The sequence below is a fragment of the Lynx rufus genome, unplaced genomic scaffold (genome assembly GCF_022079265.1).
Source record: "Lynx rufus isolate CCGP_SWC_20201006 ecotype Redwood Valley unplaced genomic scaffold, mLynRuf1.p SCAF_11, whole genome shotgun sequence".
Classification (NCBI taxonomy): Eukaryota; Metazoa; Chordata; class Mammalia; order Carnivora; family Felidae; genus Lynx; species Lynx rufus.
Window position 1 is genome coordinate 16553691 of NW_025814825.1, and position 25005 is coordinate 16578695.

General features: G+C 37.8%; 1 protein-coding gene across 3 annotated transcripts in view; it reads left to right on the plus strand.

Moving 5' to 3' along the window:
• KAT6B (lysine acetyltransferase 6B) overlaps positions 1–25005 on the plus strand; it is a 190589-nt gene that overhangs the window by 1122 nt on the left and 164462 nt on the right. For all 3 annotated transcript variants that reach the window (XM_047073003.1, XM_047073004.1, XM_047073006.1), the window contains exons 2-3: positions 9838–9907; positions 14074–14952. In XM_047073003.1, the coding sequence (XP_046928959.1) occupies positions 14332–14952 (621 nt within the window). In that variant the 5' untranslated portion in view covers positions 9838–9907; positions 14074–14331. The remainder of the gene's footprint in view (positions 1–9837; positions 9908–14073; positions 14953–25005) is intronic.

Sequence of the window (25005 nt, forward strand, 5' to 3'; positions counted from 1 at the left end):
GTGGATGTGGAGTGGAGTTGAGAGAGCAGTAAAGAGTAGATATCGGATTGGGGGAAGTATTGGGGAAAAGTGAGGAGCAAGTACAGTGTAGTGAAGCAGGTATCTGGGTATATTGGCATATTGGAATTGTAAAGGAGGTTTGGGGTCTATGAAGCATTAAAAAACATGGAAGAACGGTATGGATATGCTTGTGAGAGTCTTGAACGATAAGACTGCAGAGCAGAACTTGCATAATATATCTGTAGTAGATCTTACGAAGATGGGGGGATTCAGGGGGTGGAGAAAAGGCGGCAGGTGTGAAAAAAAATGGGTGGGGCTGGGCAGTGGATCTAGGTGAATGTGATTTGGTGGACTAAACCAGGATTGGGGATAGGGCAAAGAAAGGTGTTAGTTTGGGAGACCAGGTTGTTGACAGGCTGAATTTCTTGGGTGAAACTTGAGCTGGAGTCTTGAGGTAGGGCAGGGTGTCTATTTCAGGGGGACACCTTAGTACTACCTTGGGAAAGACATTGTGTCTTTTGAATGTACAAGTACTAAAGTACTTGGTATGGCAAGAGTATGGGCAGAGTGCAGGAAATTAGTTGTGGGAGACAAGGGGCAAAGGCAGAGGGACTAGATTGCAAGTGGTTTCCTGTGCTCCATGAAGGTGTTTAAGCTCTGCAATTGGGAGAAGGTGTTAGGATGTGATAGAGAGAGTATTGCACAGAAGTTGTGAGAGAATAGTGATAAAGAATGAAAGACGTGGAAAATAGGTAATGAGAACCAGTGAACCAAGTATCAAGTATGTTTGGGGTGGAGGTAGGTACTAAGAAATTCAAAGTAAAGAGTATAGAAAGACTCTTCGGAATATGGACAGGAGGTGAAAGTAGCAAATGGGAATTAATTATGCTAGGATAATGTTAGTTTTGTGGTGCTCCAAAAAAGTTATCATTATTATTTTGGTATAAATGTGAGTAAAGTACATTCTTCCTGTCTTACTTGTGTAGCCTAGATTTTCTGGGATAGCCCTGAAATAACACACTCCCATTTTTACATAAATTCTTCACACATGTATCAAAATGAATTGGGGCAATCTTTTTATGTTTTTAAGAAGGATAGGAAAATATTGCATATTTCAGTAAGCGGTAAGATTTTTACCTGAGAACTTCTACTTAGGGTTGAAGGTTGGGGAGCTGAAATGATGATTTAAAAAAAAAAAAAAAGGGAAGATAAAGGAAGGTTGTAACGTTAAAGGAGGAACTTAGGGGAATGACTGGTCGGTGCTGATGACATGGTCAGTTGAAGTTTTGCCTACGAGCTACACTCAGGCCTCTGAGTAAAGTGGGTGTTATGTCATTGCCGTTATGCCAGATGTTTATCTCATGTACTTTTTGTGAAGATAAGATGGAAACTGTCAGATGTAAGGCATAATGTGAATGAAAAGTAAAATAGGGTGAGTGTTGGAAGGTAGTTGAGGAATTTTAATAAGTAATTTTAATGGACTTCAAAAAACTTCATGGGTTTTTACATACCAGTTAGAAGAATCCTTAACCAACTGGTCTGGCTTTATTAAATGCCAGGATTCTTAACAGGTGACTTTTCAGTCTCTTAGATCGTTTTCCTCAAAATACCTTCAGTTTTCCACATGCGTATACTTGCTTGTATTTGTATAAAGTGAGCAGGAAGGAAATTGTTTTATGAAAGTGGGGATGTGTGAGCTATAGTGATCAGTCTTTGTTTGCAGAATGGTAATGATGCATGGATGGGAGAAGTGTGATGAAGGGATGTTTTTCTTCTCTTATAATGCTTGAATCTGCATTTCCAAAACACCTTACAGCACCTTTTTGTAGGACTCACAATCTTGCACAATTTGTTTTTTTTTTTTTTTTTTAATCATCCATTCTACTGTTGCTGGATATTTGAGTTTTTTTTAAAAATGTAGTTTATTGTCAAATTGGTTTCCATATGACACCCAGTGCTCATTCCAACAAGTGCCCTTCTCAATGCCCATCACTCACTTTCCCCTCTCCCCCGCCTCCCACCAACCCTCAGTTTGTTCTCAGTATTTAAGAGTCTCTTATGGTTTGCCTCCCTCCCTCTCTGTAACTTCCCCCCTCCCCCTCCCCCATGGTCTTATGTTAAGTTTCTCAAGATCCACATATGAGTGAAAACAATATGGTATCTGTCTTTCTCTGACTGACTTATTTCACTTAGCATAATACCCTCCAGTTCCATCCACATTGTTGCAAATGGCAAGATTTCATTCTTTCTCATTGTCAAGTAGTATTCCATTGTATATATAAACCACATTTTCTTTATCTGTTCGTCAGTTGATGGACTTTAGGCTCTTTCCATAATTTGGCTATTGTTGAAAGTGCTGCTATAAACATTGGGGTACATGGGCCCCTATGCATTAGCACTCCTGTATCCCTTGGGTAAATTCCTAGCAATGCTATTGCTGGGTCATAAGGTAGTTCTATTTTTAATTTTTTGAGGAACCTCCATACTGTTTTCCAGAGTGGCTGCACCAGTTTGCATTCCCACCAACAGTGCAAGAGGGTTCCCGTTTCTCCACATCCTTGCCAGCATCTATAGTCTCCTGACTTGTTCATTTTAGCCACTCTGACTGGCGTGAGGTGGACTGGTGTCAGAGTGGACTCACAATCTTGCACAATTTTTTTTTTTTTTTTTTTAATCATCCATTCTGTTGCTGGGTATTTGAGTTTTTTCCACTTTGGGGAAATTGTGTACAAAGCTGCTGTGAGTGTTCTTGTACTGTCATGTGGGTACACGTGTGCATATGTTTCTCTAAGGTGTACACCTGGGAATGGAATTGCTGTACATAGACAGGGTGACCATTTATCCTAGCTTATGCCTGTTGTCACAGTGTATAACCCCTTTAATTCACAAAAGTGTCTGGATGATGAGTTGTATGATCACTCTAGTCATGAGGTATGCTTGTCTTCAACTTGACTAGGTACCAGACTGTTTTACAAAGTGGTGTACCAGACCACAGTCCTTCCTATGGTATGTGAGAATTCCCATTGCTTCTTGTCCTCTCCAGAACTCCGATTCATAGCTTTTCAAATTAGCCAATCTGAACTGCATTTGACTGGTTAGTAATCAGGTTGAGTGGCTTTTCATATATTTATTGGCTACTTGGATTTCCTTGTTTGTAAAATTCCTGTTCAGTTCTGCCCCGTATTTATTTATTTTTTAAACTGGACCTTGTGTCTTTTACTGGTATTTCAAAGTTCTTTATGTACTCTAGATACCGATCCTTTGCATATGTATGTTGCAAACGTCTACTTCCATATTGTGGTTTGCCTTTTCACTCTCTTTATGGTGTCTTTTAATGAACAGAAGTTCTTCATTTTAATGGAGTCAAATTTATTGGTGTTTTCTTTATGGTTAGTGCTTTTTGTGTCCTGTTTTAAGACTCTTTTCCCACCCTTAGGTCAAGAAGATATTCTTGTATTATTTTCTAAAATCTTGATTGACCTTAAAAGATCTATGATTATGAGTAAAATACACTGTTCTTGACCCCATCCTTGCCATTACAAATCTATTTTTGGTTTGGCCACTTTCTTCTGCTCTGTCTTGAATTTTTACTTGTGCTGACTTCCCCTGTCTCTTAGGAGAAAATGGTCATATAGACAGAAATTCAGCTAGATTAGATTTCACAGGTCTCCAGCTGACTTGTATTGCCCTTTTTCCTTTTATGAGCTTGCATTTCATTGTGTTCCTGCTATATGTCTGCCACCATCCTTGGTTCTTTCATATTTGTTATCTCAACTATTCCTCTTAACAGTTCTGCAAAACAGAGATGTATAATCTTTTTCATGGAGGAGAAAACGGAGACTTAGATTGATTGACGTGTCCGATATCCCACAGTTTAGGTAGCTGGCAAAGTGGGGACTTGATCCCTGAACTCTCTAGGTATGTCCCATCCCAGCATACCTCCTTGTTGAATAAGATTTCAGATGCCTATTTGATAATATCCAAAATCAAGGAGAGTAACTTTCTTACCTATAATGTAACATGTCCCAATTAAAGCACATGTAGTTACTGTGAAACTCAATAAAATTATTGGCCTCTCTGTGTATATTAAAGTAAGTAAAGTTAGGGGCACCTGGGTGGCTCAGTTGGTTGAATGTCCGACTTCAGCTCAGGTCATGATCTCCTGGTTTGTGGGTTTGAGCCCCATGTTGGGCTTTGCACTAACAGCGCAGAGCCTGTTTTCGATTTTCTCTCTCCCTCTCTCTCTGCCCCTCCCCTGCCCATGCTCGTGCACGCACGCGCGCTCTCTCTCAAAAATAAATAAATGTTAAAACAAATTTTTAGAAAGTAAGTAAAGCTAGAGTAGTCAGTGGACCTTAAGGGGTCCTGGGATAGGTGATAGAGGTCCTGTAAACCCTTGAAATTGTATGCAAATGTCATACATTTTTAAAAATAGATCTTTAATTTTCTTGAGGTCCTCAAGGGGGAACCCTAATTTGTTTTCAGGCTGTACAGGATACCCTGTTTGAAGACATTTGTAATAAAGTTAATGGAGTATTCTCCAATGATCTGTATTTTCAAAATAATCTTTTAAAAATTCAGAGTTTTTTTCCCCAATACATTATTCTCAGTCTTTGTCATTAAAACCTGGTTAAAGCTAATTTACAATTAGGAAGAAATCCAGGATTGAATAGGAATTTTTAAATGCCAAAAAAAGACCTTCTAAATTTAGTTGATTATTTCTTAAATGAGAGTGCTTAGTTATAATATCATCATTACTAATCAGTGTACCCTGGCTCCAAAGGCCTGATGACTTCAAATGACTTTTCATCTTGTCTCTAAAATCCTCTGTTTTACAAGGGATCAAATTTCCTGTGAGGTTCCTAACAGTGTGATTAAAGTTTAGAGACTGAAACTATTGAGCGCTTAAATGTAGGAATGACTATGCAAGCCTAATTCTTGGGCTTCACCAGGAGATTTGGGGCATGTCTCTACTAATTTGTGATGATGATGCTGAAACTAATCTTTGCTAGGGATTATGGAAGCCATAATAGTTTATTGATGGTTCAGTTATTGTTTGTTGAAGCAGATATACACAATTATAGTTTAATGACATAACAAGGATATTGTCAACTAGGAGAGCATGACATGAAAAATTAAACTTCCAATTAATATAATATGTATTAGTTGAAATGATAATTTTCATGGTGATTTAGCCTCTTAGAAATCCTTGGAAAACATTATTAGCTTGTGAATTGGAAACTCTCTATGTTAATGAGTAGTGAGAAAGAATTTAGTATTATTCCCAAAAAAAGGGGGGAATTTAATATTCATTTCAATTAACAGTTATTGAGTGCCTACTCTGGGCTTGCTGCTGAGTTAGACTCTTAAGTTGAACAAGATTGTTGTTGGGAGAGATGAAATACTGGTTGCTTTTGTTTGTTCAGTCATCCTTCACTCCAGTCTATACTGGATGGATATTATTGCCAGAGTGATTCAAACATTCAACAAATTTGTGCATGTGTGGGTGCACTTCACTATGCCGTACTGTGTCACTACTCCTGCGTTAGCTTCCTATTACTTCATATGTCATGTTCACACACCTCAGCCTGGCTTTTGTTACATCCAGCTTTATTTCTTACTTCTCTTCAACACATACTGGCTCTAGGCATGCATATGGGCTCAGCGTCCCTTTTATTAGGCAGTTCATTCTTAGCTCCTGTGCCTTCTGCTAGATTCCCTTCATTCATTCACTGATGCATTCATTTAACAAATAGGCACTGAACCCCTCTTATGTTCAAGTTGTGGTCCTGGGAAATCTAGGGGCATACAAAGGTGAAATCAAACATGAATCCTATTTTTTTTTTTAATGTTTATTTATTTGGGGGAGAGACAGAGACAGAGAGACAGAGAGGGAGAGAGAGAGAGGCAGAGAGGGGAGGACAGAGAATCTGATGCGGAACTTGAACTCACAAACCTTGAGATCATGACCTGAGCCAAAGTCAGATGCTTAACTGACTGAGCCACCCAGACGCCCAAACACGAATCCTGTTCTTAAGAATTTCCCAATTCTGGTAAGGGAGAGGAGGTAAACACATAAATGAGCACAGTACAAAGTAGAAAATGAATGCTAAAATACTAAGATAGCTAAAAGCTTCCTGTTAGACAAAGACATGTAGGGCTTCTGAGAAGGTGTTCATTTTTACTGGACCATGAAGGATTTGAATTTTTACTTCATTTGGGTGAAGAAACTGGGCGGTTATCCAAGTTCCGCCTGGTCTTTCAAGGTCCAGTTTATGTCCCATCCATCCAAGGGGTGTTTTACTCACTCAGCAAGGTAAAGTTACAGTTGTTTCCAGACTTTTTCCCTTTTGTAATCAGAGGAACCCTTTCAGTGAAGCAAATCTTATGGAGAGACCCATTATAAATGGGACAGTTAAAGTAGAGCTGCTTAGTTGGGTGCAAGGAGTTATGTGGCCTTAGTGTTTAAGCCACAGGGGTACCTGCAGGTGATATCCAAGACACTTACTCACAAGAGATCCAAGGAGTCTAGTTTGAAAGCCAGTGAAGAGACAGGAAAGAGTTTAGGTTTTAACATTTGAATTAAAATCCTTCATGACTTAGTGGTCTGAAGTCTTGACCAAGTCATGTCTCAGTTTTCCTTTTGCAAAATGGGGCAACAGTGCTACCTTACAGGGTTGTTTTAATGTTTACTGATAATCTGTGTAAAGTGCCTGTTCCACAGTAGGTGTTAGAAAATGGTTAGCATTATAGTTTAGTGCTTTCTTTTTTTTAAGTGATATATTGAGGTGAAATTTACATAATATAAATGTAACTGTTTAAAGCGAACAATTCATTGGCACCTGGGTGGCTTAGTTGGTTAAGCCTCCTACTCTTGATTTTGACTCGAGTCATGAGATCCAGTCCCATATCCAACTTGGGATTCTCTTTCTCCCGTGCTTTCTCTCTCTTTTAAAAGAAAGAAATTGAACAATTCAGTGACACTTAGTACATTCACAGTGTTGTGTGACCACCACCTTTGTCTCGTTCCAAAATATTTTTATCAATCTAAAATAAAATCCCTTACCCGTTAAGCAATTTCTCCTCATTCCTTCACTCCCCGGGCCCTACCAATCTATATTCTACGTATGGGTTTACCTATTCTGGATGTTCCATATAAATGGAATTATACTATATGACTTTTTGTGTCTGGGTTCTTTTCTAACAAATATCACCATATGGATGCTGTTCGATGTTGTCAGACAGCAGATATTTGTTAACTGAGGACACTATTTTGAGCAACTGTGCCAATAGTCTGTGCTGGATGGTTATAGAAGAAAAAAATTAAGGTCTCTTTAAGCAGTGTATGTTCTGTTTCAGAAGATACTGTTAAGATTTGTGGGTCCTCACTCAGTTACATAACAGGCTATGAAAAAATCCAGGAGCATATAAAAGTGAGAGAGCTAAAAATAACTTAGCAAGTAAGACCCAGGATGACAAAAGAGTAAACTCTATTGTTAATCTTTACTTTAAGCACTGTTTTTGGCTCATCTGTAATCTCATGACTCAAGTATTATGACATTGATTTTGAAACAACACACAGCTTTATTGAAAGCTGTGAGGAGGTTTCACATAATATTTATGATCCAGGGTATTTTGACTCTTCTTATGCTGACATGAATATTTCTGAATAGTGTTGATATTTATATGATACTAATGAAGCCAAAAGCTCGTGTTGGACTAAGCATTTCTCTAGATCTGTTTAGAATAGTTTGTAATGAATGATGTAAATACATCCATACAACCATATAATTTACTGATATTATTTTCTAGTTAAAAATAAAGTGATTGAAGCCCTTAGAAAATAGAATAATTTAATTTGATGTAGCGTGAGTCCTCAGAATTAATTTGGAATAATTCACTCCCTTTTTGGTAGCCTTTTAGTCCAACTTTCATTTTATAGAAAAAAATGAAAAGAGAATAATGATTTTTTAGGGTTGTTCTTGTGATAGAATGTCCTATCTACATGTGAAACAAATCTTGGTGCTCTGAAAAAGAGAAGTGGTGTGGATAATTGCAAATTGGGGAAAAAAGCATTTCTGTTTGACTTTTGAATGAATTATGCTTTTTTTTTTCTTTTGCTTATAGATTTGTCTTTCTAGTTAGATACTGCTTAGACTAAAATTAGTTTTCAATCTATTCTCTTAGTGTATACCAATTTACAGTGTGGCCATTGGGATGTCAGAAACAAACTTGCCTAAGATTAAAAAATTTGCTGTGGATAATATACAAAGTGGATGTGTTTAGTTGACAATTGGCTACAGATAAGAGACTACTGATTCTTTTCCTCTCCTAGCTGTGTGTGTGTGTATGCTTTAACACAGATTCCGCTTGTAGCATAGAGCTGCTGAGTTACATCTGCTTCTGCCTAATTAACTCTGTTGGTTGGTGTCAGATGAGAGCTAATTTTAAGATTAAATTGAAGAGTGTGGTGTGTGTCTAGTTGGGGGAGGGGAGAAGGAGGATGTAAGGTTGCTTGGTTGTTTTGTATAAGATAAAAATGAAATTATTCACGGTATTGCTTTAAATTTATTTTTTGCCTTTGAAGTGAACATGATCACTGTTGTCCACTGTTGTCCTAAAGTGTGATCTGTGTTAATACATATTTAGTATTGTGAAAGCTGGTACATCCTTCTCTTAGGTACAATTATTGGCCATATCTTGATTATCCAGTCAGTACATTGATGCCAGGTGACCTCTGGGTGAAATAGTGAAAGTTTCCTGGGAAAGTTAATACTGAGCTTCAAACAATAATTGACTTTTTTTCCCAGACAAAATGTTATACCTGCCTGGCTATTTGAGTAATACCAATTTTTTTTTCCTCATGATGAGATTCTTGCTTAGACTCTATCACAGTCTGGAGGACAGATCTGGTTATCTTAAAGAAGAACAAAATTTCTTTCTTTTTTTTTGAGAGAGAGAGAGAGAGAGAGAGAGAGAGAGAGAGAGAGTGTGTGTGTGTGTGTGCGCGCGTGCATGTAAATGAGCAGGGGAGGGGCAGAGAGAGGAGAGAGAATTTAAGCAGGCTCTGCTGAGCACAGAGCCCTATGCAGGGCTTGATTTCACAACTCTGAGATCATGACCTGAGCAAAAATCAGAGTTGGACGCTTAACTGACTGAGCCACCCAGGCACCCCCCCAATTTTTTTTTTTAAGTTTGTTTATTTTGAGAGAGAGAGAATGTGCACATGCAAGCAGAGGAGAGCAGAGACAGAGAATCCCAAGCAGGCTGTGTGCTGTCAGTGCAAAGCACCACACAGGGCTTGATCTCACTAACCTGGAGATCACGACCTGAGCCAAAATCAAGAGTTGGACGTTTAACCAACTGAGCCACCCAGGCACCCCCAAAATTTCTTTTTTTTTTTTTAACGTTTATTTATTATTGAGAGACAGACATAGAGCATGAGCAGGGGAGGGGTAGAGAGAGGGGGAGACACAGAATCTGAAGTAGCTCCAGGCTCTGAGCTGTCAGCACAGAGCCTGACGTGGGGCTTGAACTCACAAACTGCAAGATCATGACCTGAGTCGAGGTCGGTTGCCTAACCAACTGAGCCACCTAGGCACCCCCAAAATTTATTTTTTTAAGCACTGCTTTGGGGCTTCCATTTCCTGTTCTGAATTCCATGTTCTTAAAAACCCTTTAGTGGTAGGAAAGAGTTAATACAACACCAAAAGTAAAGTGCTAATAAACTCATAGTAGTTGTTTGTATTGGATAGTTGTGAAGATCCATAGATGGTTCCTGAATTTGAGGGATGTCCTTATGCCCAAATTAACATTTACTTTTTTTTCCTTTGGCAGATTTGCTTGAAGATCTGGACAATCTTCTTTTTTGTCATGGACTGTTAAAACATTTGGAGTTCCAATTCTGGTATTTTCCCTTATTTTATTATATTTTTAAGATATAAAATGTCAGTCTTATTGAAATGTGTTGATAATGGATATGAACAATTCTTTTGATTGTATGTAAAGATTGTGGTATTAGCTTGTCATGAAGGTATATTATGCATGTTTATTAGTTTTTGTTTTTTTGTTGTTTTTTTTTTTATTTTTTTTTCAACGTTTATTTATTTTTGGGACAGAGAGACAGAGCATGAACAGGGGAGGGGCAGAGAGAGAGGGAGACACAGAATCGGAAACAGGCTCCAGGCTCTGAGCCATCAGCCCAGAGCCTGACGTGGGGCTCGAACTCACGGACCGCGAGATCGTGACCTGGCTGAAGTCGGACGCTTAACCGACTGCGCCACCCAGGCGCCCCTAGTTTTTGTTTTAATGTGTGTTCATTTACCTGTGTAACCAGAGTGCCTGAGAGCACTGTTGGATACTTTTCTGTGACCTCTTCTTCTGCTTCCTGCAGTTGTATTTTGTGCAATCAAATTAAATTAGTTGATTTATCCTAAATAATTACTTGGACATCGTGAAATGTCTTCTAATGAAATTTTGCCCCAAACCATTTTACTTTGGAAAGACGTGTCCTATTCTAAACTTACTAACACAGAATGATTCCATGTTCCATCTTGAAAGTAGTTGCACAATGAAAGCCAGTGATTTCATTCCTAAACACACCATATTCCAAGTCTAACATTTTTTCAATGATTTATATAATGACACAAGGGGAGCGTTTATTAGATTTGCAGATGACATAGATGACAGAACCAGGATCCAAAATGATCTAACAAGTTGGAAGATAGACCCAAACCAACAAAATGAACTTGAACTGTAATAAATTTTAAATCCCGGCATTTATATTTGCACAAGGAAGGGAATGGAAGGAGTCAGCTTGACAGCATTTTTGAAAGAAGATCTGGGATTTTTTGTTGGACTGCATGCTTAGCATGAGTCAATTGTGTGGCAAGGCTGTTAAGAAAGTTCATGTAACCTTGAGTTCCATTTATACTTGGATAATGCCCGGACTGCCAGATTTTAGGATGGACGTTAGCCAAACTAGTGAGCCAACCAAAAGAAGGAGGTGCTTGGAAACCATGTGGTAGGAAGTGTTAAGGGTGGATATGAGTGGTCTAAATAAAGTAGGTAGAATGGAGTTGACTTTTAGTGATTTTTTTTTAAACAGTTCTTATTTTCAAATATTTGAAGGCTTGTCATATTTAGAATTAATAAGAGTTTCTTGAGATTGTTCTATGGAAGCCAGGACTAGAGGGTAGAAGTTAGAGGAGGACAGATTTTGCCTTTTGTGAACAAGAAATATATTATTACAGTTAGAGCTCTCCAACAGTGGAGAGAACTCCCTCAAAAAGCAACAAATTCTCCATCACTGGAAGTATTTTGAGACTTGATGGCCCATCTGTTGAGGTTATTGAACAAGGGATCTTTTACTGGATAACTAGGGATTAGATGGGATGACCTGTACAGTCCCTTTAGCCACACATTTCTGAATCTGAAAAAATGGAGTGAACCTACAGTTTACTGATTGCAAAGAGGACAATCCTTTTTAAACTGCCTCTTTCAAGCTGACTGAGCAAGTACGGTTCAGTGGCCCAGTTTTTCAGCAGCAGAGGAAATGTTATGTTTTTCATTATATCTGGCTAAAGTTTTGTGTGGTTTTTTTAAATTTTTTTAAAGTTTATTTTTGAGGGGCGCCTGGGTGGCGCAGTCGGTTAAGCGTCCGACTTCAGCCAGGTCACGATCTCGCCGTCCGTGAGTTCGAGCCCCGCGTCAGGCTCTGGGCTGATGGCTCAGAGCCTGGAGCCTGTTTCTGATTCTGTGTCTCCCTCTCTCTCTGCCCCTCCCCCGTTCATGCTCTGTCTCTCTCTGTCCCAAAAATAAATAAACGTTTAAAAAAAATAATAATAATTTAAAGTTTATTTTTGAGAGTGAGAGAGACATTGCAAGCGGGGGCAGAGAGAGAGAAACATAGAATCTGAAGCCAGCTCCAGGCTCTGAGCTGTCAGCACAGAGCCCGACGTGGGCTCAAACCCACAAGCCATGAGAATCATGACCTGAGCTGAAGTCGGACGCTTAACTGACTGAGCCACCCAGGCACCCCGTATCTGGCTAAAGTTTTGAGGAAAGACACTTATTTTCCCTTTTAGATACATTAAATAAATAACCAGAGATAAATTTAATTTTGTATTTTATGAGACATGTTTCAAAGCATGTAGATATTCTATTAATGGAAGTGATGATAGCTACTGTATATTGTATATTAGATATCATATTCACTTAATTCTCTTAATACTCCTGTGAGGGACATATTATTACCCTACAGGTAAGGTGACTGACACTCATCCAGGGTTTCTCCACTAGATGTTGGTAGAGCTGGTATTCATACCATTAGTCCGATTGCAGAGGCAGATCTAGCTGGCACAGGCAGTTGTGGCTCAGGTGAAGATAGCACAGGACTTCGATTTTAGAATAATGGCATTTGAGCCTTAAGTTTTACTATTGACTGTAACCTTGAGTTCTGTCTTTTCCTGAACCTTAGCTTACCCACAGAATTGACTTGCAGATTAAATGACAAGTTAGGTGTGTGCATACTCTGTAAACTTTAAACTCTAAAAAGAGTTAAGATGTGTATATTACTAGTGGAAGGCAAGATTAGAACCCAGATCTGATCTATCTCCCAGGCGAGGGCACTTTCTTCTGGTGTTCTTTGCAAGTGTACCCAATATATAGATTGGCGATATAAGGTGGTTTTGTTGTACACCAGAGGCTCTCAGAGAGCAATACCACTGTTTACCTGGAATCAGATTTGCATGAACCTTCCTTGTATTGAGCCAGGTATTAAGATACCTAGAATGGTATATTATTTAAAAGGTGAAGGGTTAAAGGGGTGCCTGGGTGGCTCAGTCGGTTGAGCGTCTGACTTCGGCTCAGGTCATGATCTCGCAGTTGACAAGCTTGAGCCCTGCGTTGGGCCTTGTGCTGACAGCCCAGAGCCTGGAGCCTGCTTCAGATTCTGTGTCTCCTTCTCTCTCTGCCCCTTCCCTGCTCATGGTCTGTCTCTCTCTGTCTCAAAAATAAATAAACATTAAAAACAAAAAATTAAAAAAAAAAGGTGAAGGGTTATGTTACCATATTAGTTTCAGTTTTCCAACCTGTGGGTTAGAGAGTGTCACAGACCCTTTGCAAAGGGATGGGAGGATATGATTCCATAGAAGTGGCTAGATGAGAAATTTTCTTATGTGTGACTTGGGAAATATCTAGCTGAAATAGAAGAATCAGGATTATTGGATTATTGCCTTTTTTAAGTTGAAGATTTTTTTTTTTTAAAGTATTTATTTTGAACAAGCATGCATGCCAACAGAGGAGGAGCAGAGAGAGAGAGAATCCCAAGTAGGTTCAACGCTGTCAGCACAGAGCCTGACATGGGGCTCATTCCCACAAACTGTGAGATCATGACCTGAGCTGAAATCAAGAGTCAGACACTTAACTGACTGAGCCACCCAAGCACCCCTCTCATCCTTATGATTTTCTTAATAACATTTTCTTTTCTCTAGCTAACTTTATTTTAAAAATACAGTATGTAATAAATATAACTTACAAAATGTGTTAATCAACCGTTTATGGTTATTGGAAAGGCTTCCAGTTAATAGTAGGCTATTAGTAGTTAAGTTTTTGGGGAGTCAAAAGTTATAGGTAGATTTTTGACTATGTGGGGGTTGATGCCCCAATCCCTCATATTGTTCGAGTCAGCTATACTTTCATCAGATTTTTTGTGTCGTAGACTTACTCTTTGAGGTTGGTTTTATGTTTAGAATAGACATATATCTTGAGCTACTCATGTAATGTTATTAATTTCAATAAAGGTTAATCTATTAAATAAGTACGTAGGTGTTATCTTTTCAGTGCCCCATAATGACTTCATAATAAATAACAAGTGAGAGTCCTAAAAAAAATTTCCTTCTCAGACCGTGACCCAATTTCTGGTTAGGAAATATAGTCACTGTGGCTTTGTTACATAACACTTGCCTGTCATTACTTCTGTGGGCCTTTTGCATCTGAAAAGTAATACTAAAGAGTCTTTTATTTTTCAAAGTTCCATTATTAAGGACCTTTTCCCCCTTTTTATCCTTTAAGGTCTTGATTTCCTTGTTAAAGATGTTCTTCACCGGAATGCAGTCTTTCCCGTTGGTCAAATAAGACAACTATCAACATTGCCTGTGTGTCCTGTTTTTAATCTCTTAAGGATGGATGTTTGTGAGGTTTTGTTTAATACGGTCTGGAATATTTTGCCCATTTGTTGAATTGTAAATGACTTTTAAATGTTCAAGTTCTGTTAAATACAAGGAGAACCTCTATGGGTAACTTTGGTATTGAAGAAGTCATTTGTCAACCATGGTAAAACTTGCAAACCCACTTTATACAGAGTGGATTCTTGAAGCTATACAGAAAATAAAAAAGCAAAAGCAAAGGCCCTCTGAAGAGAGAATCTGCCATGCAGTCAGCACTTCCCATGGGTTGGATAAGAAGACAGTCTCTGAACAGCTGGAACTCAGTGTTCAGGATGGCTCAGTTCTTAAAGTCACCAACAAAGGCCTTGCCTCCTATAAGGACCCAGACAACCCTGGGCGCTTTTCATCAGTTAAACCAGGCACTTTTCCTAAGTCAACCAAGGGGTCTAGGGGATCATGTAATGATCTCCGCAATGTGGATTGGAATAAACTTTTAAGGAGAGCAATTGAAGGACTCGAGGAGCCAAATGGCTCCTCCCTGAAGAACATCGAGAAGTATCTCAGAAGTCAAAGTGATCTCATAAGCACCACCAACAACCCAGCCTTTCAGCAGCGGCTGCGACTAGGGGCCAAACGTGCAGTGAACAATGGGAGGTTACTGAAAGATGGACCGCAGTACAGGGTCAATTATGGAAGCTTAGACTGCAAAGGGGCTCCCAAGTATCCCAGTGCTTTCCCGTCCTCGCTACCACCTGTCAGCCTTCTACCCCATGAGAAAGATCAGGTAAGTAAAGACAATATATTCTAAGTATTGCCCATCTGTCTTGTACAGTTTCAGTTAAATTCTATATGTACAAAAGTTCTGAGTGAAGTTGAATAAAATCATATCTTTTGCTTTAGAGCAGGCTTTTATATTTTAAAGTGTATATATTGTTTTTTAATATAAATTGTTCTATACTGTTTTACTATGTATTAGGGGTTTCCTTATTGGGAAGAATTTAATGTGATGATTATGCAATTTGTTTTTTAAACACTAGTTGCTAATTGGTGAGTTAAATAATGTTTCTTATACTAAGAAAGGCCATTGTATATTTTTCTCTTTAAAAAATATTAAATTATTTATAATTTATCTTTTCAGCTTTATTGAGGTATAATTGATACATTTTTCTCTTTATTATTTTCAGAGAAGACAGCTCTATAGACTAGTTAATTATATTAATACCGATAACCTGTGCATTCCTGGAATTGTTTTAATGTGTGACCTAAATCCTGCGTATTTCAATTTGAAGTAATTTATTATTATCTGATTCTCAGTGGGTGAAAGTGAATGTTTATTTTGTGTCATGCCATATCTTTTACTGTTTAGTTTCTCTGGGTCTTATGTTATTTCTGGAGTATTTATACATATATGACAGTTTTCTCACTTATACATATAAATGACTTCTGTAATTTAAATCTTTGATCGAGTAGGATTTTTGTTTCATTTCAAAGCTACTGAAGGTGTCTCCCAAACTAAAACCTAAGTAGAGCAATAGCAAATTGTTTATAATAATTTAGGCCTTTCATTGTTGGCAGAAAGAGTAGTTGTAGGCATTGACTACATTTCTAGGAGTGATGGAAACACAAGTGTTAAGGAAAGTTGTGCACCTGATAGCTTGTTTTTCTTCTTTGGGTACTGCCAGCTCTTGAGATGGACTCTACTTCCCTCAGTGGTTTAAGCTGATAGAGACCCAGCTCTAGAAACTGGGTAGGACCCAGTGATTTGCCTTTCTAGCCTGCCTGCCTGCCTTCCTTCCTTCCTTTCTTCCTTCCTACCTTCCTTCCTTCCTTTCTTCCTTTCTTCCTTCCTTCCTTCCCTCCTTCCCTCCCTCCCTCCCTCCCTCCCTCCCTCCATCTTTCTTTTTCTCTTTTCTTTCTTCCTTTTTCTTCTTTCTTCCTTTCTTTCTTTCTTTCTTTCTTTCTTTCTTTCTTTCTTTCTTTCTTGAATTTATTTATTTATTTAGAGAAAGCATGAGTTGGGAAGGGGGCAAGAGGGTGAGAGAGAGAATCTTAAGCAGGCTCCATGCTCAGAGCCGAGCCCAGTGCAGGGCTTGATCCCACAACTCTGGGATCATGACCTGTACTGAAATCAAGAGTGCTCACCGACTGAACCAACAAAGAGCCTAAATCATGATGATCAACAGACTGAACCACCTAGGTTTAATTTTTTTTAAGTACTCTCCATACCCAAAGTGGGGCTTGAACCTACAAACTCTAGGTTGAGGGTCGCATGCTGTACTGACTGAGCCAGCCAGGTACCCTCTAGTATTTCTTTCTTTCTTTTTTTTAACATTTGTTTATTTTAGAGAGGGAGAGAGAGAGAGAGAGGGAAAGCACACATGAGTGCAAACAGAGGAGAGGCAGAGAGAGAGAGAGGGGACAAAGTATCTGAAGTGGGCTCTGTGCTGACAGCATTGAGCCCCACCCAGGGCTCGAACGCATGAACTGTGAGATCATGACCTGAGCTGAAGTCGGATGTTCAACCAACTGAGCCACCCAGGCACCCCTGTATTTATTTCTTAATTTTATTTTTATTAGTTTTCCTCACATTTATTTTATCTTTCGGTGGTATTTGTGTTAACAACCCTCAATTCTTTGTGAGAAAATGTGTTCTTAAAGAAGTAAGTTACCTATAAAAAATTTTATTTTAATAATATTTGTTTCAAAAAAGTGTACTGAGTGACTCAAATCCTAATTCTTGTGTCTGACAAAGCCACGTTAAGCACTTAGGTTTCTCATTAAATATTTTTTATAAAAGCTTATATATACCATGAGGAAATTCCTTAAAGGAATATAGATCCATTTCTTGATGGATTTGGATATCTTTGTTTTCAAAACCTGTACATTACCCTGAGGTATATTAAGATTTTATAATTACCAGGTACCTGGACTAATTCAGGCAGCTTTAGGTAATTTAATAGTATTTTTCAATAAATTTGTCATCCAGGTAGAAGTCACTACAAATGCTCCAGTCCCTTTTTTATCCTTTCTTTAACCTTGCCCATCATTTCTTGCTAACCTTATCATTTTTTTTTCATGCGGCATCTCTTTAGAAGTATTTTTAGTCTAAAGGAAAATTCATGTCTGGAAGTGTCTAGGATTGAGAACAGAGTAATTTATTGCTTAGCATGCAATTGTTACTGCTCCTTCTATGATGCTGATCTTTTCATATTGTCCAATTAGCATCATCATAGAACAAGGAAAACAGAGGAAATGAGTCCTAGAATTTTTACTTTATGATTTTACTTGATCTAATTCTTAAAAAAGAACAAATAAAAATAAAAATCTTATCAAGTCAGTTTGGCCACAAGGTATTGGATTGTTTGTGTGGTATATTTGCAATAGTATTTTACCTTGGTGAAAATATAATATTGCCCTTTGAGATTACAAGTGGTAAATAGTTTAAAACCATGTAAAATTGGTAAGTAATTGTAATAGAAATTCTTAACCTGGGTCTATGAATGAACTTGGGAAAGATAGGTCACAAATCCCCAGAAATCTAATATAAAGTTATCAGTATCCATGCGTTTTTCTAGAGTTAGGGCCTATTGCTTTTTGTTGTTGTTTTTGTTTTAATCAGATTCTCAAAGGGATCCAAAATGTCAAATAGCCAATGTAAGTATGTTAATACTGTAGAAAATATTTGTTGTTTCTTATACTAAAACCATAATGTATTGCTGGTTTTTGATTTTTCTTACTTTAGCTTCTGTACTTGGATCTGAATGTAGACTGGTTGTACTATGGTTTCGTGTATATAGGACTTTCTCTAATATATTCGAAGGGCAGATTATCATTGTTCTTGATGTGCTAGAAATTTATAGATTTTGCATTGTGGGAAGACATTTATGATATAAAAGACAACTGTACAGAGATGGAGTTATCTCACAATTTAGTCAACTAATGTCTCAGAGAAGTGTTTTTGCTGTGCAGTTCCATTTAATTGTGAAAATGAAACAAAAATAGTAAAAATAATAACTAACATTTCTTAAGTGTTAAATGCTGGCAGTATTCCAAGTGCTTTTACATTTATTATCTCCTTGACTTGTCACAATAACTGTGAGGGCCATAAGATTATTATCCTTGTTTTGCACATGAAAAAGTGGGACTCAAAGCCTAAGTAATTTGTCATATCACTTATAGAGCTAGTGAGTGGTGAAGCCAGCATTCTAAGAAGATAGTGTGATTCCAGACCTCTTTACTGCTGGGCTGTATACTGGTTAACATTGCTGGCTTTTCATTAACAGTAAAAGTATTTCTTACATTTCCTCAACTGTTTAGAAGCTGTTTTCCCCCAACAAATAGATTTCTGGTATTTTAAATTTGATAGTTGCAGTGAGCTTATTACAGTTTTTAAAGCAGGTGCTATTTATAATATTAGCAATATGGAAAAATAGTAGGGAAAGTAGTAAATCTGTGTCTAATTAGATTTAACATCATCATCATTCCTATGCATGGCTGCTAGGAAGAATACAATGCAAGTTAAAATAGAAGGGCTTCTTCCTTTCTGAAATGTAATTGCACATCTTCTGATAGTCTAGAATTCAAATTGGATATTACCACACTGGCTCCTTAGCATAACTTCTTTGTATTTATTTAAGAAAGCTCTCTTTGGTGAGGTGATATGGAAATGAATTAAACCACTGAAGATAAAACTTTATCTTTGACTTGGTGAGGGAACTCCTAAAGGATAGTATTAGTGTTTCTCATTAAAAGTGGTAAAGCTCAATTAGGTCAGATTATGAGGACTTTGGAAAGTCAAATATTCTAAGAGAGACTTCAGTTATCACCACACACTTTGTAGCATTAAGATTCCATTTGAATATTTGAGCTTTAGCATTTTTATGAAATCAGTTCAATTTTAAACAGAGTCCTTGGTATTTCACTTTATTGGGAGTATTTTGCTATAATTTATTAAGTATCAAATATTGGTATGTTTCCAGTACAGTACAAAATATGGGAATTCTCATTTTAGGCTGCTATAGTTGGAAAGGGAGATGCTTCTAATATCAGGTAGGTCTTTTGATGTTTTTTGTTGGAGAAATGAAATCTTACAGAAGCCTTCAAACAGAATTACAAAAACAATGATACTGTCCCTAAGAAAAAAAGTGAAGATGAGTTTATGGTCCAAAATGGGGCTGAGAGACAAAATTGTGTTAAAAATCACTTGTGGTCTTGGCTCGTTCAGTTTGTTATTCTGTTTGCCCCCCACTCCCTTCTAGGGAGATATTTTATTAGGGCTTTGGCAATGTTATTAGTATGAAATATTTCCATAAAAATAATATTAACATACATCCTACATCACTTTTGTGTAAATGTCATAAATAAAAGAACTTTATTTTTAGATTCCTTTCTTTGGTTTTCACCACTTTGTCTTCGCCTCTCCAGTCCCATTATCCCTGCCCTAGAGAGACCCTCCTTGTCTTTTTCTGGGACTTTTCCAATTGCCTGTACTTTGTGAAGGACCATTCACTAGTCCATATTGTTCTTTGATGTGGCAGGCTTCCAGAAGTCTCTCGGCCCTAGGGGAATCGTTCATAGTCTCAGACTCTGGATCTTTTTGGCAGAAATGTGTGTATTTTTTTTATCTGCTAATTATAGAGAGTCCAAGTGTCCTCCTCTCTGTTGACCTTCTTAGTTTTCCTTTGAATTGGTGTCCTTTGTATTGCAGATGTCACATTTCTCAAAGAGTGCTTAGCTATGTGTATTCAGCTGAAAGTTGGATAAAGCCCTAAACATTGCAAAATATACTCTTTGTATAACCTGGATTTTGGAATTGGTATGGATGAAAGTCAGTTTTAGAATGACTAAAGTCAGACAGAAACCTATTACAATGTGGAAGACTAGATAGATCAAATACCTGCTGTTTCAGGGTCAGGAAAGAAAAAAATATTGTAGTTTATGTTGTTCCTATAATTAAGCTTCAGTAGTTCTTCCAAATAGCAGACTATCTAAGCACTGCTTTTGTGAGCAGATAATACCAGTTGTTGAGACATTATTGAGAGAGCACTTGGATTGTCTCAAACTAGTTAGTTGGGTCAAGGGAAAGATAAAATGAAGAGTGAATGAGTCTTTCTGTTGTACTCAGAGGCATGACAGCTTGTTCCACTTTTGAGCTTTTATCAAGATGGGACTTGTCTAGACTTCTAATGAAATAGGCTTCAGGTAAAGTAGTAACATTAGGTCAGGATTTTTGACTGTGAAAATGAGTCTTAAACATTCTTTTTAACTCTTTGGATCTTAGACAGTTTTGATACTTGCAGCTGCCTTTTCGGCAACACATCATCTTGTCCTGAATCACACACACACACACACAGATACATACATATACAACACACATACATACACACATACATACGTATACATACACACATATGTATACACACACATATATATAGTCTATTTTCTTATTTCCTAATGGTATTTTCCAAGCATTAGGGATGCTAAGGGTGTGGTGTTTTGACTAATTCTGGATATTTTCAGCAGCTTTCAGGGACTTACTGTTGTATTCCATATACCTGTTTGGCTTACATAACAGCTACATTTGTTATACTCACAGTGCCAAGAAAATCAATGTTTTATCGCTTTGAAGTTACTTAACAGGTGATGTTTGCTAATTTATTATGATGGTATCTGGGATGGCAAAGGTTTTTATTCATTCTTTCTCTTCAAACCTTATGTAGTAAGTAGTACATTTTAATGTTTCTCAGAATGAAGGTCTATATTTTATGTATTTTCTTTGTACCTTAATGTACAAAGGGTACATGAGAAAATGCCATTGTTTTATCTTTGCAATGGCAAATTTTGATTGTAAATCCATGACTTCTTGTTTTGTTTACAAACAATTTTCTTGGCTGGTACATTAAACCACAGTAGATTTGATGAAACTGTTCATCTCTAGTTATGCCAACATTCAAATGTGAATCTGCATCTTCTCAGGTACTTTGATCTTTCTGATCTATTAATATTTCTTAGTACATAAACATCAATTAGCTTACTAAATTAAAGTTAGCAAATGAGTCAGCCATGTAACTTGTTTGTGACATTTTGAGTTAGCAGGGCCATGAGAAAAAAATATTTTTATTTGTGTGGAGGTGCTCTTATCTCCCTGTCTTCAGGTGGTGATGTGAGTTTATACATGTAAGAAATGGAGGTATGGTGGTGCACGTTGTGAAATGCTAATCCCTATTATTGGGCTTCTGCTTGGGGCTGGACTGCTTTCCCTGAGATGTCCTCAGGAGTTGCAAACTGCATACTGTTGTTTTCCTTTTATAAATGAGCTTTTAATTAGCAGAATATTAATGTGGAGTCTAACTTTTTTGTTTTATGAAAGGTAGTATTTTGAAAAATCTGCAAAATGAACTATATGGGCAAAAGTTCTAGAGTGAATGGTATTAGATTTAAACTGTGAATCTGGCCTTTACAAAGCTACAAAATAAATACTAATCAGTGGTGTAAGTAAAATCCAGGAAGGATTTGTGTTAATTTGACAAGTAGGTTTAGAGTTCTTTAGCCATTATTTTTTAGAAACCAGCTTTGTTCATACATCCTTTCTCTAATTTGCTTCACTTTTGATCTTTGATAAAACCAGCTGCAATTTTGTTTCATTAACAAACTTAACTGTTTAACAGATGTTTGTTTTGGCTTGATTGTGTCCTTTCTATTAGAAACAGCATAACATACATAGAAACCATGCTGAGCCTTTTCCTGTCTGTAGCTAGATAGGCGTTTCAGAAGAACAACTTAATTTTATTTACAAGTTCAATTTTTGTTCTTCTGTACTATTATTGTAGGTATACAAACATTTTAGCTCTTGTTCCCCCTGTCAGGGAGGTCTTTTGTTCTTAATCCTCCATCTGTTAGTCCGGTACCCTCCCCCTCCCCCCTTTTTTAGCTTTACAAAATCTTAGCATGCAGGGAAAAAGGTATTGCAGAAGAGGTAATTGAGATATCAATGACTCTTCTACAGTTCAAGGGAGGGAATGGGACTAGCCTGGTGAATTTAGATAATTTCTTCCATCTTCTTTGATGTCAGTAAGCTGCCATATGGACAGCAATGAGGCCTACAGGAAGGAGGTGAGCTTTGGTCTGGGCTGCCTGTGATACTCAAAGAGATGTGGGCTGGAAGCCAGAGGCAGGCAGTCCTTGAATGTTTCTGTAGTTGTTTCTGATACGGCCAGTCCCGATTTTTGTCCGTGGTTTATTGCCATGCTTGTGACTCTCTTAGATCATACATGGGAATGATAAAATTCAAGAGAGGTAAAGTTTATATGCAGTAAGAGAAATAATAATAAGAGAAGCAAGGAATACTCAAACTAAAATAAAGTATTAAAGGACATCAAATGATGATTCCTATTTGATATTTGATCTTGTTTCCAAAACTGGTATTTTAATAATCATATAGGAGCTTCTACCTTATATCAAAACCCAACCTTAGGAGCACCTGGGTGACTTGGCTTAGTCAGTTGAGTGTCCCACTCTTGATTTCTGCTCAGGTCATGATCTCGGGGTTGTGAGATTGAGCCCCCCCCCACCCCTCACCGCATCCCCCTTGGGCTCTGCACTGGGTGGGGGGGCCTTCTTGAGATTCTCTTTCTCTCTCTCTCTCTCTCTCTCTCCCTCCCTCCCTCCCTCCCTCTTGCTCTCCCTCTCCCCCTCTCTTCCTCCCTCTGCCCCTCCCCAGTTTATGTGCACACAAGCTTGCCAGCCTCTCTCACAAACAACCCAACCCAGAGCCTTGAGATGTGAGTAATGCTGCAGAAAACAGGATCTGCTAGTGGAAGAATGTGGGATCTTTGAAGAACATTAGCTATTCCAGTTAGATTGCTGGCAGGTTGTGAGGAAACTAGAAAAGATAGGCAGTGGAGGGAACCAGAAAGGTATTTCCCCCTTAACTTTGTAATTTGTGAAATTGCAATATTTCAGAAAAGTTGAAAGAGTAATACAGTAAGTGCTGTGTTTCTTTTACTTGGATTTACCGATTGTTAAGCATTTTGTTACATTTGTTCTTTCTCCCTCTTTTAAGTGTGTATGTATACACAAATACGTATACTTACTCATAATTTTTGGTTGAACTGTTCGAAAATAAGTGGTAGACACTATGATACTAAGATGTTATGACATTAAGTCATAATAATTATATACTGAGGAACATTTTCCTATTACTATTTTATGTAAGAAATTTAGTAGTGAAACAAGAGTGTTATCCAATAGACAGTCCATATTTTCCCAAATGGCTTCTTTTGTTTTTAATGTTTATTTATTTTTGAGAGAGAGAGTGAGCGAGCTTGAGAGGAGGAGGTGCAGAGAGAGATGGAGACACAGAATCCAAAGCAGGCTCCAGGTTCTGAGCTGTCATCACAGAGCCTCATGTGGGGCTCAAACTCATGGACCATGAGATTGTGACCTGAGCTGAAGTTGGGCACTTAACCACTGAGCCACCCAGGTGCCTCATAACTTTTGTTTTTAATCTGGGATCCAGTTAAGGATTGTGCATTGCATTTGGTTGTTAAATCTTTTTTTTGTTTTATTTTAACTTTATTTATTTATTTTGAGAGCAATAAACTGTGCAGAGAGGGAGAAAAGAATTCTAAGCAGGCTCCACAGTGTCAGCACAGAGCCTGATGTGGGCTTGAACTCACAATCTGCGAGATCATGACCTGAACAGAAACCAAGAGTCAGATGCTTAACCAACTGAACTACCCAGGCGCCCTTCTTTTTTTTTTTTCTTTTTTTTTTTTTAAAGACAGTGAGAGAGTAAGCACTAGTGGGGAAGAGAAGGGGGGGTGGAGAGAGAGAGAATGAGAGAGAACGAGAGAGAACGAGAGAGAACATGAATCCCAAGCAGGCTCCATGCTTAGCATGGAACTTGACATGACACTTGGGCTTGATCTCATATGACTCTGAGATCATGACCTAGGCTGAAATCAAGAGTCAGCTAAGCCACCCAGGCACCCTGATTATTGTATCTTTAGTAGAGAACAGTTTTCCCTCTTTTTTTGCTTTTCACATCAGTGACTTTTTTTGTTGTTTATTTTTAAATTATTTTTTAAAATTATTTTAAAAAATATATTTTTGAGTATAGTTGACAATAATACATCAGTGACATTTTTGACAAGTCTAGGCCATTGTCTTATAGGATGTCTCACAGTTAGTGTTTATCTGATTGTGTTCTCATGATCAAAATCAAGTAAACATTTTTGGCAAGAATATTGTGGGAGTGATGTGTATTTCCTCTTGTCCTGTCAGGAGATAATATCCTTTTAGATTGTGTCATTACTGGTGGTGCTTATTTGGCCATTTGGTTAAGGTGCTTATCTGTTAGATCTATCTTTATAATGGCATGTTTTCTTTTTTGTAGTTAGTAAGTAAGTAATTTGTAGAGTGATACTTAGACCATGTGAATAACTTTTCATTTGTGTCTATTATTTCCTATTAGTGCTACAACAAATTACCACGGACTTAGTGTCTTAAAACAATGCAAATTTATTGTCTTATGGTTCTATAGGTCAGAAATCCAACATGGGTCCCATTGGGTTAAAATCAAAGTGTGGGCAGGGGAGTCTCTAGGGGAAGAATGTGTTTTATCACCTTTTCCAGCTTCTGTGTGCTGCCTAAATTCCTTGGCTCTGGCTCCCTCCCTCATCTTTAAAACCAGCAGTACTGCATCTCTCAGACCATTTTTCCGTAATCACATCTTACTCTGACCACAGCCTGGACAGCTTTTAAAGGATTCATGTGATTAGGTTGGAGCCACTTAGATAATCCTGGATAATCTCCCCATCTCAAAGTCCTTAACTTA